The 12890-nt window shown below is 52.7% G+C and overlaps 1 protein-coding gene across 1 annotated transcript in view; it reads right to left on the bottom strand.

Moving 5' to 3' along the window:
- The window catches only part of RELB (RELB proto-oncogene, NF-kB subunit), a 28482-nt gene extending 19607 nt beyond the window's left edge, over positions 1–8875 (bottom strand). Inside the window, exons 1-4 of the mRNA XM_002695167.6 lie at positions 8554–8875; positions 7504–7551; positions 3519–3527; positions 1520–1863 (exon numbers count right to left, since the gene is read on the bottom strand). Of these exons, the coding sequence (XP_002695213.3) occupies positions 1520–1863; positions 3519–3527; positions 7504–7551; positions 8554–8860 (708 nt within the window). The 5' untranslated portion in view covers positions 8861–8875. The remainder of the gene's footprint in view (positions 1–1519; positions 1864–3518; positions 3528–7503; positions 7552–8553) is intronic.
- Positions 8876–12890: the final 4015 nt, after the last annotated feature.

The following is a 12890-nucleotide window of genomic DNA, read 5'->3' as shown; positions in this document are numbered from 1 at the left end:
ACGCTCCCAATGCAGGAGGCCTGGGTTCCATCCCTGGTCAAGGAACTAGATCCGACATACCACAACTAAGATGGAAGATCCCACATGCTGCAACTAAGACCCAGCACAGTTAAATAAATAAATAAATCTTTTTTAAAAAAAAGAAATAAGCAAAGGTCTTAAAGGATCTTGGGCCTCCTCCTGAGGGCACTCTGGAGACAAAGGAGGATTCTAAGCAGGGGAGAGGAGCAGATGTGTAATTTACCAGCACCTCTCTGGCTGCCTTAGTGAAACGGGGAGGGAAATCTGGAGGGGACTGAGAACTGGTCACCAGGGAGGAAGCTGGAGGTCAGGGAGCAGCTGGGCCTGGATTCAGCCCTAGTGGGATGGTGAGGACACAATTCAGGGTCCACAGACACTTGGGCAAAGATCCAGAAATACAAGAAGGCTCCGTATTGGAGAGGCATGAGGCACCAGGCCTCTCAGACATCACTGGGAGAGACAGTCATGGGTGCAATCCCCGAGGAGGGCAACTTGGCAACGGCTGTCAAATTGCCTTTGATGGGCCATCCTGCTTCCAGAAGTTTGGGGATTTTACTTTACTTTTTTTTTTTGCCATGCCACACAGTTTGCAGAATCCTAGTTCCCCAACGAGGGATTGAGCCTTGGGCCCTCAGGTAGGAAAGCACAAAGCCCTAACCCCTGGACCACCAGAGAAGTCCCTGTTACCACGTTTTGTAGAGAAGGCACAGAGGGACTGAGCAACCTGCCCGAGGCAGCACAGCTGGCAGATGGTGCAAGCAGGATTCGAACTCAAGCACTCTGATTCTTACCGTGAACCAAGAGGCTACACTGCCTTTACAGCAATGATTTTGATCAATGCTGTCATATTGCCAGGAAGAAGGTCTTTCTTTGAAAACTCTTTAAATTGAATGCCAAGTAACAGTGGTATCTGGAGAAGGAAATGGCAACCCACTCCAGTATTCTTGCCTGGAGAATTCCATGGACAGAGGAGCCTGGCGGGCTACAGTCCATGGCATTGCAGAGTTGGACATGACTGAGCATGACTAACACACACACACACACACACAACAGTGGTATCATCCACCCCAGCAGTAGCAACAACAACAATAACCACCATAGGGACTTCTTCCTTGGCGCAGTGGATAAGAATCTGCCTGCCAGTGCAGGGGACAGGAGTTCAATCTCTGGTCCGGAAAGATCCCACATGCTGTGGAGCAACTGAGTCTGAGGGCCTAGAACCCCTGCTCCACAACAAGAGAGGCCACCGCAATGAGAAGCCCGCACCCCAGCTAGAGAGTAGCCCCCACGCTCGGCAACTAGGGAAAGCCCACAGCAAGGAAGACACAGGGCAGCCAAAAATAAATAAATAGATGAAATTTAAAAAACAATCATCATCTTCATAAAAATGCACAAATAAAGAAATTCGCGCATGTGACTCCTGGGGGCAAGAGAATCGCAGTCCCCACCCCACTCCCCCACCTCCCCCCACTCCCGGTGCCCATCCCCCTCTGCCTACCTCGATGGCGGGCAGCGTCTTGCTGGCTTCCGTGCTGCTCTCTCCGAGGATGCTGCCGGCCGAGCGGCCCTCGCACTCATAGCGGAAGCGCATGCCGCGCTGCTTGGGCTGCTCGGTGATGACCAGGTGTGGCCGCGGCCCGGCGCCTGCGGCCGGGGGCACCAGCCGGCCCAGGGTGCAGCCCCAGGGCGGCGGCGTGGCAGGGGGCGGAGGCGCCGCGGGGCCCAGGGTGACGGTGCTCAGGGAGGCCGCCCCACGAGATACCAGGCGTGGCAGCCCCTCGGGGCCGGGCTGCGCCCCCTCCAAGCCGAAGCCATTCTCCTTGATGTACTCGTCGATGATCTCTGCGGGAGAAGCCAAAACTGGGGGTGACGCTGATTGTTAAAAGAAAAGGCTTGTTTAATCCCCTGACTTTTGCCACCCTCTCCATTTCCCGTCCATTCGTTTCTTCAAGACAGATTTCTTGTGGGTTTCACACACACAGAGTAGGGGCTTCAGCTCTGAATACACAAAAAAGCCCCTGCCTTCCTTCTTGCAAATAGACCCCCAGCATGCCCAGTTCTTAAGGCCCTGGGGGTCGGCCTGGTTTCTCCTTTTCCTGCACCCTCATGTCCACTCGCCTCCGAAACGGCTCCTGCACCCATGCCTCCATCACCTCTCATCTGGATCAAGGTAAGACCAAGTCACAGGCACCCCTGCCTCCATCTTGCCCCATTTAATAACAACAATAACAGCCACTCTGCCGAAGCTTCATCTCAGAAAGGAGCATCACCATCCAGCGATCAAGCTGGAAGGATGCCATGTTTGTCAGTGGCTCAGGATCCCATATCCACTAGGTCCAATCCGTGAACTTTTCCTGCGCGCGTGTGTGTGTATGCTAAGTCGTCAGTCACGTCTGACTCTTTGCGACCGTAGCCCACCAGGCTCCTCTGTCCATGGGATTTCCTAGGCAAGAATATTGGCGTGGGTTGCCATTTTCTCCTCCAGGGGATCTTCCTGACCCAGGGATCGAACCCGCATCTCTTGCATCTCCTGCATTGGCAGGATTCTTTACCACTTAGCACCACCTGGAACTCTCTCTCCTGCCTCTCCCTTGAATATACATGTATAATCCCACCACTTCTCCCACCCCCACTGCCTCCTCCCTGGGCCGCCCTCCATCCTTTTCCATCTGATCACGGCTCCTGGTCCCCACCTCCCCTCTTCCAGTGTATCCACCACACACAGCCAGAGGGATCTGATATCAGACCCTGTCCTCGTGTGCACAGAAACCTCTAGTGGCTCCCATCTCCCTACGAGTCAGTCAACAGCTTCCCCATATAAAACTCCCCCCAGACTCCATTCATCTCAGGAAAACAAGACAAAACCCACACCCCTGGCCTTAGCCACAGAATCCTGGCTGTCCTGGGCCTCTTGCCTCCCACGGCCCCCTCTCACCACATTCTGGTCTCTTTTGTGTTGCACCTACCAAGCCCGGCCCTCTTCGGGGTGTTGTACTGGTTCCTCCATCTGCCCGGTCCCCCTATTTGAACCATGCTGGCTCCTTCTCGTCCTTCCAATCTCAGTTCACCTCTTCAGAAAGGCCTGATCTAACATATTTTCCCCAGGCCCCTTCCTGTTTATTTCCTTCAGAAGCCTTAGCCTGATCTAACATCATTTTGTTCTTTATTCCTTTTCCTTTGGTCTCTGCCACTAGAGTATAAGCTCCAAGAGGGCAAAGGCTTCGGTTTGGGGCCGAATCCACAGCACGTGCTCCATATAATGCACTCAAGGAATGAACAAAAGTTGTAGTAATAGTAACTAATATTAAAGGCAGCTGGCATATGCTGAATTTTCACAAGTGCTGCTAAGTACCCTGGGAGCACATGACTGTTAAAATCCCCCAGCAGTCCCAGAAGTCACACTGTGACCTCTCTGCCAACAAGGAAAGCCAAGATCCCCCTCTGTGAGCACTTGGGACTCTTAAGCCTCCCCACCCAGACCACCCTGTGATACTTACCCAGTTCATCTGTGGAAGGAAGAGAAAGAGAAAGGTAAGAAAGGTGAGGTCCAGAAAGTGGTCAAGACTTTCATGTTTTAAGACAGACCCCCCCAACCCCCTCCCCTCCTGGAACCCTTCCCTCTTCCTCCATCCTGAGAAATCCTGGGATATTAAGCCCCAACCCCCATCTCTCACTCCTGGCTTCCTAGGGTTAGGCTACCCTCAAATGCCTCCCCTCAAAACATTTAGACCAGGGATTATGAAACATTGTTGAAAATCTGATGAAAAGCCAAGGGTTTTATCACCAGGGGAAAAAAAAAAGGGACACCTAAGATTCTAAACAAGGGAAATCCCTAGAGGTTTGGTCATTAGAACTCTGTGCTTTCACTGTCAAGGGTCCAGGTTCGATCCCTGGTTGGGGAATTAAGATCTCACAAGTTCTACAGCTCAGCAAAAAAAAAAAAAGATTCTGAACAAAATGTGAGGGTGTACCCCTCCCTAAAGCCCACCCGAGACCCCAAGATATCACTTGCTGGTGTCTGAAGCTCCAGGGAGGCTGATCCTCCACCCTCAAGCAACCACCTGCTCTGCATCCCATGCTGGTCCCCCAGTGGTGCCCACCCGGGATCCAGGATTCACCCCTACTTCCTAAGGAGGGAATAACAGCAATGCTGAGGAAGCCCCTTATCACCTCCTCAGGAAAGCTCAGCCCTGGAAGGGACCATGGCGGATCGAAACCAACCTCCCACCATTCCACAGACGTAGAACAACAGGAGTCCTGAGGGAGCAAGCAAGCCTGGAGGGTCACACAGCCAGGGAGGGTGGGCGGGGTCCAGGTGCCCCATCCACGGTGGCCTGCGCTGGCGACTGGCGGCTGGATTATTGCCGAGCTGCTCAGCTGCCAGATCTGTCCTCCTCCTCCACTCTCTGGGAGTGGCTCCTGGCAGCCAGACCTTTGCTCCTTGGAAAGCAAGCAGTCTTCCTACACTTCTTATCTCATGTGATCTGTGAAGTCAGCAAGGTGAGGAAGACACCCCTACTTGGTAGATCGGGACACTGAGTCTGGGAGAGAGGAGGGGACATACTGTCACTCAGTGGCAGGGCCAACGTCAAGTCACTTCAACTTGGAAACACCTTCTCAGGCGTCCGTGCTGGATAACCTGGGGCTCCAAAGATGACTTAGCCTGTGTCTGAGCCCTCAAGGAGATCCCAGGCTGCGAGGGGAAACTGAGGCCCGGGCAAATTTGACTGAAGCTCTGGAGTGCTTCTGTTCAAATCCTGGCTCTATTCCTTGCTATGTGCTAATGTGGCCTTGAGCCCATTACTTAACTTTTTGTTGTTGTTGTTTAGAATTTGGGATGTTTTAGTTGAGGCATGTGAACTCTTAGTTGTGGCATGTAGGATCTAGTTCCCTGACCAGGGGTGGAACCCCGACCCCCTGCATTGGGAGTGCAGAGTCTTAGCCACTGACCACCAGCGAAGTGAAAGTCACTCAGTCGTGTCCAACTCTTTGTGACCCCATGGACTGTCCATGGAATTCTCTAGGCCAGAATACTGGAGTGGGTAGCCTTTTCCTTCTCCAGGGGAAGTCCCTTAACCTCTTCTTGTGCCTTGGTTTCTTCATCTATAAAATGGGACATAATAATAATGCCCCTCTTGTGGGCCTGTTGTGAAAATTAAATGAGCTGATACGCAGGAAGCACTGAGAACTGCCATGATAGTAGGTGATACAGAAATGCTGGCTAGTGTTGGGTAAGGCGTCAGAGACATTATTTTATGAATTTGGGGAAATTGCTTCTGCTCTCTAGGCCTCAGTTTGTCTGTCTATAAAATGGGGAGGTTGGAAGACATCATATCAGAATATCAGGTGTGGAGTCACACAAATGTCAGTTTGAATCCCAGCTGTCACTTGCTGGCTGTGTTGCCTTGGGCAAATCGCCTAACTTCTCTTGAGCCTCCTTCTCTATAAAACGAGCTCTGATGTATCTCAGGCATTAGCATGAGGATTTAGAAGCACACTGGGAAATTGCTTAGTATAGAGTCTGAACACTTCAGGCCCTTCATAAAGCTTAGTTATTAGTTGTTTTTTTTTAATTATTATTATCTAAAATCCTCTTTCAGTCAGGAAATGTTAGGGATTTCTCCTTATTCAGCGTCTGCTCAAATACCAACCTACCCCCACCAACCTCCTACACAAACTTGCCACCATTCAGGTGGCACTGAAGCACACTTGAGCAGCTGTCTTTCTCACCACTTGCCTCAGGGGCCTTTGCACAGGCTAGTCTCTGCCAGAATGCCCTTCCTTCAGTTCTTTGTATGCCTCCTCCACTTTCAGGTCCCCATTCAAATGTCTCCTCCTAGATAGGTCTTCCCTGACTCCTTTATCCAAAGTAACCCCCAGAACCCCCACTCCAGTCACCCATAGTTAGGTGCCTTGGTTTTATCATTTTCATGACACTCGTTAGGATTTGGCATGACCTTATATTACAGTGATTCGTATCAGCTGTAGACTGTGAGCACCAGAGAGGAGGAAACACGTCTGCCCCTCCCCACTATACCCAGGGCTCAGTATGTGTCTGGTCCATCAAAATGAGGGAAAATTTCCCTCCATCTCAGTTCTCCCATCCCCACCTTGCTATTTAGGTGTCACTGATCCCAAGATTTGTTTATAGCCTTTATCACATTTTACAATCCTACAGTTAATTCATTGTGTACCTAGCTGCCTCCACGGAGCACTATGAGGGCACAGCCAGGGTTGTCTCAGTTACTGCTGAGTCCTCAGCACTGCCTAGCACAGGGCCAGGTAAGGAATAGGCACTCAATATTTATTGAATGGATTATGGCAAAAATTACTCTTAATTGAAACCAAAGATCTAGGTCTTGGGTCAGAAAAATCTCAGCCTTGTTCCTTCCCAGAAGCAGTGCTTGGGAGGACCTGTTTCCAGTGCAGCTCCCACCTTTCAGAGTCTCCCACTCAGAGATCTGTTAGAGAATCCACAGGCCCTCCTCCACAGCCATGCCAGCACTTCTGGGGTCCATCCCAAGATTCTACCTCCAGAGAGAGGTTCAGACCCAGCCCTCAGGGGCCACGGATTCAATTCCTGACCTGCAAATTCCAGCACACTTATGAGAAAGGATGTCATCCTTTGGCCATGGTTCTGTATTTCCTTGGTCAGCGCTGTATATTGATTGGGTGCTTTTTTTTTTTTTTGCTGAATGACACGTGGGATCTTAGTTGCTCAACCAAGGATCGAACCCATGCCCCCTGCAGTGGAAGTGTGGAGTCTCAACCACTGTACCACCAGGGAAGTCCCATGAATTTTGGATGGCACCAAATGGAGGGGCAGTATAGACTAGTGGTTCTGAGTATCTCTTGAGAACTTGCTAGAAATGCACATTTCCAGAGCTCATCCTGGACCCACTGAATCAGAAATTCTGGAGGTGGAGCCCAAAGATTTGTTTTTAACAGCTCTCTGCTGCTGCTGCTGCCAAGTCGCTTCAACTCTCTGGGTGATCCTTAAATGTGTGCCAGATATTGCTTTAATATTGTCATTGTTTTAATACTGGTACTGTTTAGCTGTTATCAGCTCATTGACTCATCTTGGTCCCTCTAAAAGGGAGGCATTCATATTATGCCCATTTTACAGATGAGAAAAACTGAGGCCCAGAGAGGGGAAATGACTTGCAGACAGACATTCACACAGTGAAGGGGTGGTGGCACCAGTATATAATTATTACCTTCTGCACTATGATAGTTAATCTCTAAAGAGGACTCTTCGAAAGCGAGTAAGTGGTTATACTTGCCCAGCTCCTTATCACCTGGGAGGTAGGGGCATCTGGGGACCCCCATCTCAACGGGCAGGGAGGGACACAGGCTGAGGAAAGCTGAGGTGGACCTCTGCAAAACCCCCCAGACAGAGGCGTGCACAATGCCACCTCCATAGGATTCCCTCTGCCCCGTCCTGAGAGTGCAGACGGGCAGCAACTGTGGAGGGCTGCTCACCCGTGGTCCTGGAAACGGCGAGAGAGAGCGAGGAGAGATCAGCGGACCCTGCAGGGAAGGAAGCATGTTCAGGAGGTGATGAAGATGCGGCGGGAAAACCAGGGAATCTTCCAAGCTCCACCCCGTTCCTCTTCTGGCACCGCCTCTTTGGGTCAGGCCCCTCACTCTTGGCTTGCCTGGTCTGGCCTTACTTACTTCCTTAACTCGTGGACAGGTTCTCTACTTTCTCTCAGTCACCCTACCCTTCGTCACACTCAGACCCTGCTCCTTCTCTCCGTTAAAAAGGCTGAGAAGGGCCTGAAGGAGCCCTTATGAACCTCAGTTAGAAAAGCCCCAACCCCCTCCCTTATTTCAGGGTCAGACCCTACCCTTCACTTTTCCAGTTGTCAAGCCAGTCTTCTCCCTCTCAGACCCTGCCACTTCTCTCCTGAGGCAAGCCCCACCTCCTCTTTCTTCTCTGAGTCAGACCCCGCCCTCTTTTTTTCAGAACAGGCCCTCCCCCTTCGCTCTCTGCCAGAGTCAGGCCCCGCCCCTTCTCCCTATCCGAGTCTGTCCCCGCCCCCTATCACCGTAAGCCCCGCCTCTTACTCTGAGTAGGCGAGAGCTTGCTTCCTTCTTTGCGTTAGGCCCCGCCCCCCTCATCGCACTAATCTAAGACCCCGCCCCCTACTGGGAGCCAGGCCCCTCCTTTTTCTCCCTCTCTGCGTCTGGCCACGCCCAATCCCTCAGGAACGGCTTCCGCTCCTCCTTCTCGGAGTCAGGCCCCGCCCCTCCCCTCTGTCGTCGGGTCCCGCCCCCTTCTTTGCCTCAGGGTCAGGCCCCGCCCCCTTCTCACTCTATAGTGGGACGCCTCTCTCTTACCTTGGACCGGACCCGGTCACCATCCTCTGCCTCCTTCCTTCCCTTTGATATAGTGTCCCCAAACCCTCACACTCTCCCCGCAGAACCCCTGGACTCCTGTAGGAACTCCCAGACTACTCCGGGACCCCCAGAACTCCCGCGTCTCCAGTCCCACCCCAGACTCCTCTCCTGATCCCTGGCCCCGCTTACCCAAGGGCCCGAGCTCCGGCGCAGCGGACGATCTGGCGACGCGGCGACTCGGCATGGCCCAACCAGTAGGGACTGACGGCCCGGAGGCCAGCCCAGACCAAAACACACACACGCGGGCGGGCAGAGCGGCCAGGTGGCACGGTCTGGCGGACGATCGCGGGTCGGGAGAGCGGCGCAGGGGCTGGGGCCTCAGGCCGGGCTGGACGCGCGGCGCCCGGGGCTGCGGGGGGCGCCGGGCCGGGCCGGGCGGGCGGCGGGCGGGGGCGGGGCGGCGGAATTCCCCGGCGCCGCCGGCCTGCGCGTTCATTGGCCCTCACCCCGTCGTTACGTCACGCCAGGGGAACGGGAAAACCCCCACGCGTCACGTGGCTTCGGGGGTGGGGCCGGCCGGGAAGAGGAGGCTGGGCTCACCCGAGGGGCCCGACCAGCGACGATGCCCATTACCCAGGCCAAGACCACTGAGTCCGCTTGGAGCCACTACCTAACCTACCCATGTAGCAAATTAGGAAACTGTGACCAGCCTCCCCAAGTCTGCCAACCGGCCTTGACCTGTTTCTCTGGCTGGAAGGAAGCTTCGGGATCAGGAGGTTACCAGGGCTCCATAGCTGCCCTGATGATAAACTTTTCGAAACTTCCATGGTCTCTCTACACCTCAGTTCCTTCAACTGAGTCAGTCGTTGAAGATACTGAAACATTTAAAGCTACGGTGTCAACTCTAGGATTTGTCTGTTTTGTTCCTTGCTGTATCCCCAGCACCTAGAACAGCACCTGAAAAACAGTAGGTGCCCAATAATGTTTACTGAATGAATGGATGGATGTTTCATTCCTCCCCATAGGTCCCTTAGGTTTTCTAACAGCCCACAACACTTTCAGCTCAAAGGCTCAATAACTGTCTGGGAAAGATAACAGCATAGACCCCAGGGTACATGAGTTGAGTGCCTGATCCCTGGGCTTACCTGGGGGCCTCACCAATGCCTCACACCTTGCACCAGCATCAGAGAAAGGTGAGATAATTGGAACTAATAGAGAGAAGAGGAGATTGAGGCTCAAAGAGGGGCAGCCAGTTGGTTAGATCATGTCAAGCCTATTCATTAGGTCACAGCTTGGACACCAAGCACCCTCAGGTCACAGAGCCCAGGTTTGACATACTGTGTCTGCTTGTGAAAATTTTGAGTGTTCCACCTCTTCTCTTCATGGCCCACATGGACTCACTGATTCAGTTGACATACACTTACTGAGCACCTGCTGTGTGCCAGAGCCTGCACTGGGTACCAGGGCACCCAAGCCAGCCCTGGAACTGCTCATGGGAGGCAGGAGAGTCCACTGTAGTTCTCAAGGTGTGGCCTTAAGCCTTCTGGTGATATGAAGTCAGCTTAAGTTGGAGTACTGCTCTAAAGCCAAATAGGGAGCAGACATTTTCTGCAATGGCTGGATAGCAAATTTGTTCTGCTTTAGGCTTTGAGGATCAGACGTCTCAAAACTCCACTCTGCCATAGCACTGCTGCTGCTAAGTTGCTGCTAAGTTGCTTCAGTCGTGTCCGACTCTGTGTGACCCCAGAGATGGCAGCCCACCAGGTTCCCCCGTCCCTGGGGTTCTCCAGGCAAGAACACTGGAGTGGGTTGCCATTTCCTTCTCTGCCATAGCACAAAAGGCGCCAAAGACCATACAGAAACAATGAGCATGACTGTGCTCCAATAAAATATTATAAGCCACTGCAAATTGAATTTTAACTTTCATGTCAAACAACATATTGAGATTTTTCTCCAACTACTTAAAACACGTCAAAGTTACAGAAAAATTCAAAATGCTGTTTTGGGCCTGCAGGCTCTAGTCTGCATATGACAAGGGCATTGCTAGAAGGCTATGATTTGAAGGTTCAGAATCAGGCTGCCCAAGTTACAATCCTAGGTCTCGCACTTACTAGATCTTAGGAAACTGACTTCATCTCTCTGAGCCTCAGTTTCCCCTTCTGTAAAATGGGTCTAATATGATGGTTGTGAGGATTAAATACTAATAATAGTTGACACTTGTATAGAGCTCTTCCATGTGCTAGGCACTGTTCTAGCACTTTATGTCACATTACTTTGTCAGACTTTGGACAAATTAATTTCTCTGGTTTTTCAGTTTTCTCATCTGCTCTTGTGAACTATGACTAACAAGAGTTATTGCACACAGGGTAATAATACCAGGCACTCTTCCAAAAGCTGGGGACACAGCAACCAACACAATAGTAAAAAGCCCCTGCCATCATGGCAGTGAAATCCAAGCCGGGGGAAGAGACAGCTGGAAAAGAGATAAGCATGGTGACGATAGTATTACAGAAGATTAAAGCAGGATACAAGGATTGAGTATGAGGGTAGCATTTGGGTTTGGAAGTTCAGGGAGGGTCTGAGGTGACATCTGAGCAGATACCTGAAATGGTGAAGGATCCATGTGCATGTCTAGGTTAAGAGTGTTCAAGGCACAAGGAATGGCAAGTGCAAAGGCTCGGAGGTGGGAACACGCACGGCATGTTCAGAGAACAGCAAGGTCGTGAGGGACTGCTGGGGAAGCAGTGGAGATGAGGCAAGAGCCGTGGTCCGCAAGGTGACGGGGCCATTGGGTACCGAAATTTAATGAAGAGAACCACGTACAGCTAGACTAGAACTTGCCTCGTGGTAAAAAATGTTGAATAGTGGCTCCTATGCGTAGGGCCAGTTAGTCCACCTGCTTCCCTTCTGCCCCATGAAATGTCAGGGTTCACAAAGCTTTTGTTGGGTAAATGACTGAAAGGACGCATCAGAAACCCTCAGCTTGGGGCTCTGAGCCCCACGAGGGCAGGCCTGGGCTTGTTCTGACCCCTACTGTGTGCACAGAACTCCCCCACTGCTCAGAGCAGTGTCCAGGGGAAGGGCTCAGGGAACATTTCTTGACCTACTGTATGTTAGTCTCTCCACTGGTGTCTTTAAAACAGGTCCCATCTAGGTCTATACTTCTGGATGTGTGCCTGTGAGAGTCCGAATTGTGCAAACATGCACTCAGCAAACATTCAGTGACTCCTCTGTGCCATGGACACAGCAATGGCCAAGGCAGCTCTGAGACTCACAGGGCTCAGTCCAGGTAGTGATGACCTTTAGCGGGCAGAGCTGGGATGTGCGACCAGGAAGCTGGTGGCGGGGGCGGTGGGGGGGGGGGGGTGTCTGTCCCAGAGGAGGTGGTCAGAAAGGGCTTCCTGGAGGAGCTGTGGAGCTACAACCTGGAGCATGCATAGGGTAAGATGAAGGGTTGTGTGCCTAGAGGCATGTCTCAGGTAAGGGAACAGTGCCAGAGGATAAGAGGTCACAGCTAGTTACAGCAAGGAAGATGAGGCTGTAAAGGTTAGGAAGCCCCCTCCCCACAAGTGTTCAGCACTGTTAGCAGCCTGGGCTCTTCTCCCAAGGGTATTGGGGAGTCATGGTAGGTTCTGAACAAGTGAGCAGGGTCAGGTGTGTGCTTCACAAAGCTCTGGCTGCTCAGGACTTTCCTGGTGGTCCAGTGGTTGACTCCATGCTCCCACTGCGGGGAGCATGGGTTTGATCCCACATGCCACGCAGGGTAACAAAAAAAGAAACAAGAAAAGTTCTGGCTGCTGGATGAGGAGTGAATGGGTGAGGGGAAGAGCAGGAGACCAGGGAGGAGGCTGAGTGGGGACCCCAGGGTAATGAGGAGCCTGGCCCAGGTGGTCTCAGTGGAAGCAGTGAGAACCCCAAGCAATTGTGGGGTACACTGACGGGTCTTGCCAAAGGCTGTGGGATGAGGATTTGGGGCTTTCTCCTAGGGAAGTGGGTGCGGGGGCTGACGCACAGCAGGAGAGGGAGTGGAGCAGCTGCCTGAGGGGTGGAACCTGCAGCGTGTGCACACGCACCTGTGTACACAGGTGGAGCTCTGTACACACCTCCTGGGACCTCCTGGATGCCCTGCCTCGCTCTGCAGGGCACCGTGGCAGAGCTTCTAAGCCCCAGGGCTCCTCTCCTAGAAGTACTGATGAGAACACCCATGCAAATAAACAAATAAGAGGAAACCTGGGAATGTGGGGTGCCAACTCCTGGGAGTGCAGGGACACCCAGGGGCCTCAGTCCCCTCACCGACAAAGTGGGTGAGCCAGTACCCAGTCTGTCAGGAAGGCAGGCACACCACACACCAAGACTCTGCCTGGGTCCTTGGCACAGGCAGCCCTGAGGGTGCTCATGGCACCCCAACAGTTATGGCTGCCACAGCCTGGCACCGTTCTGAGCCAGGATTCACCCTCGGGGTCCCCCTGGAGATGAGCTCTTAAGCCCAGAAGCAAGGTCAGGCAGCCAGGGTCCCAGGACGATGG

The sequence above is a fragment of the Bos taurus genome, chromosome 18 (genome assembly GCF_002263795.3).
Source record: "Bos taurus isolate L1 Dominette 01449 registration number 42190680 breed Hereford chromosome 18, ARS-UCD2.0, whole genome shotgun sequence".
Lineage (NCBI taxonomy): Eukaryota > Metazoa > Chordata > Mammalia > Artiodactyla > Bovidae > Bos > Bos taurus.
Note: the sequence above shows the minus strand (reverse complement) of the source record. Positions and strands in the feature narration are given on the sequence as shown.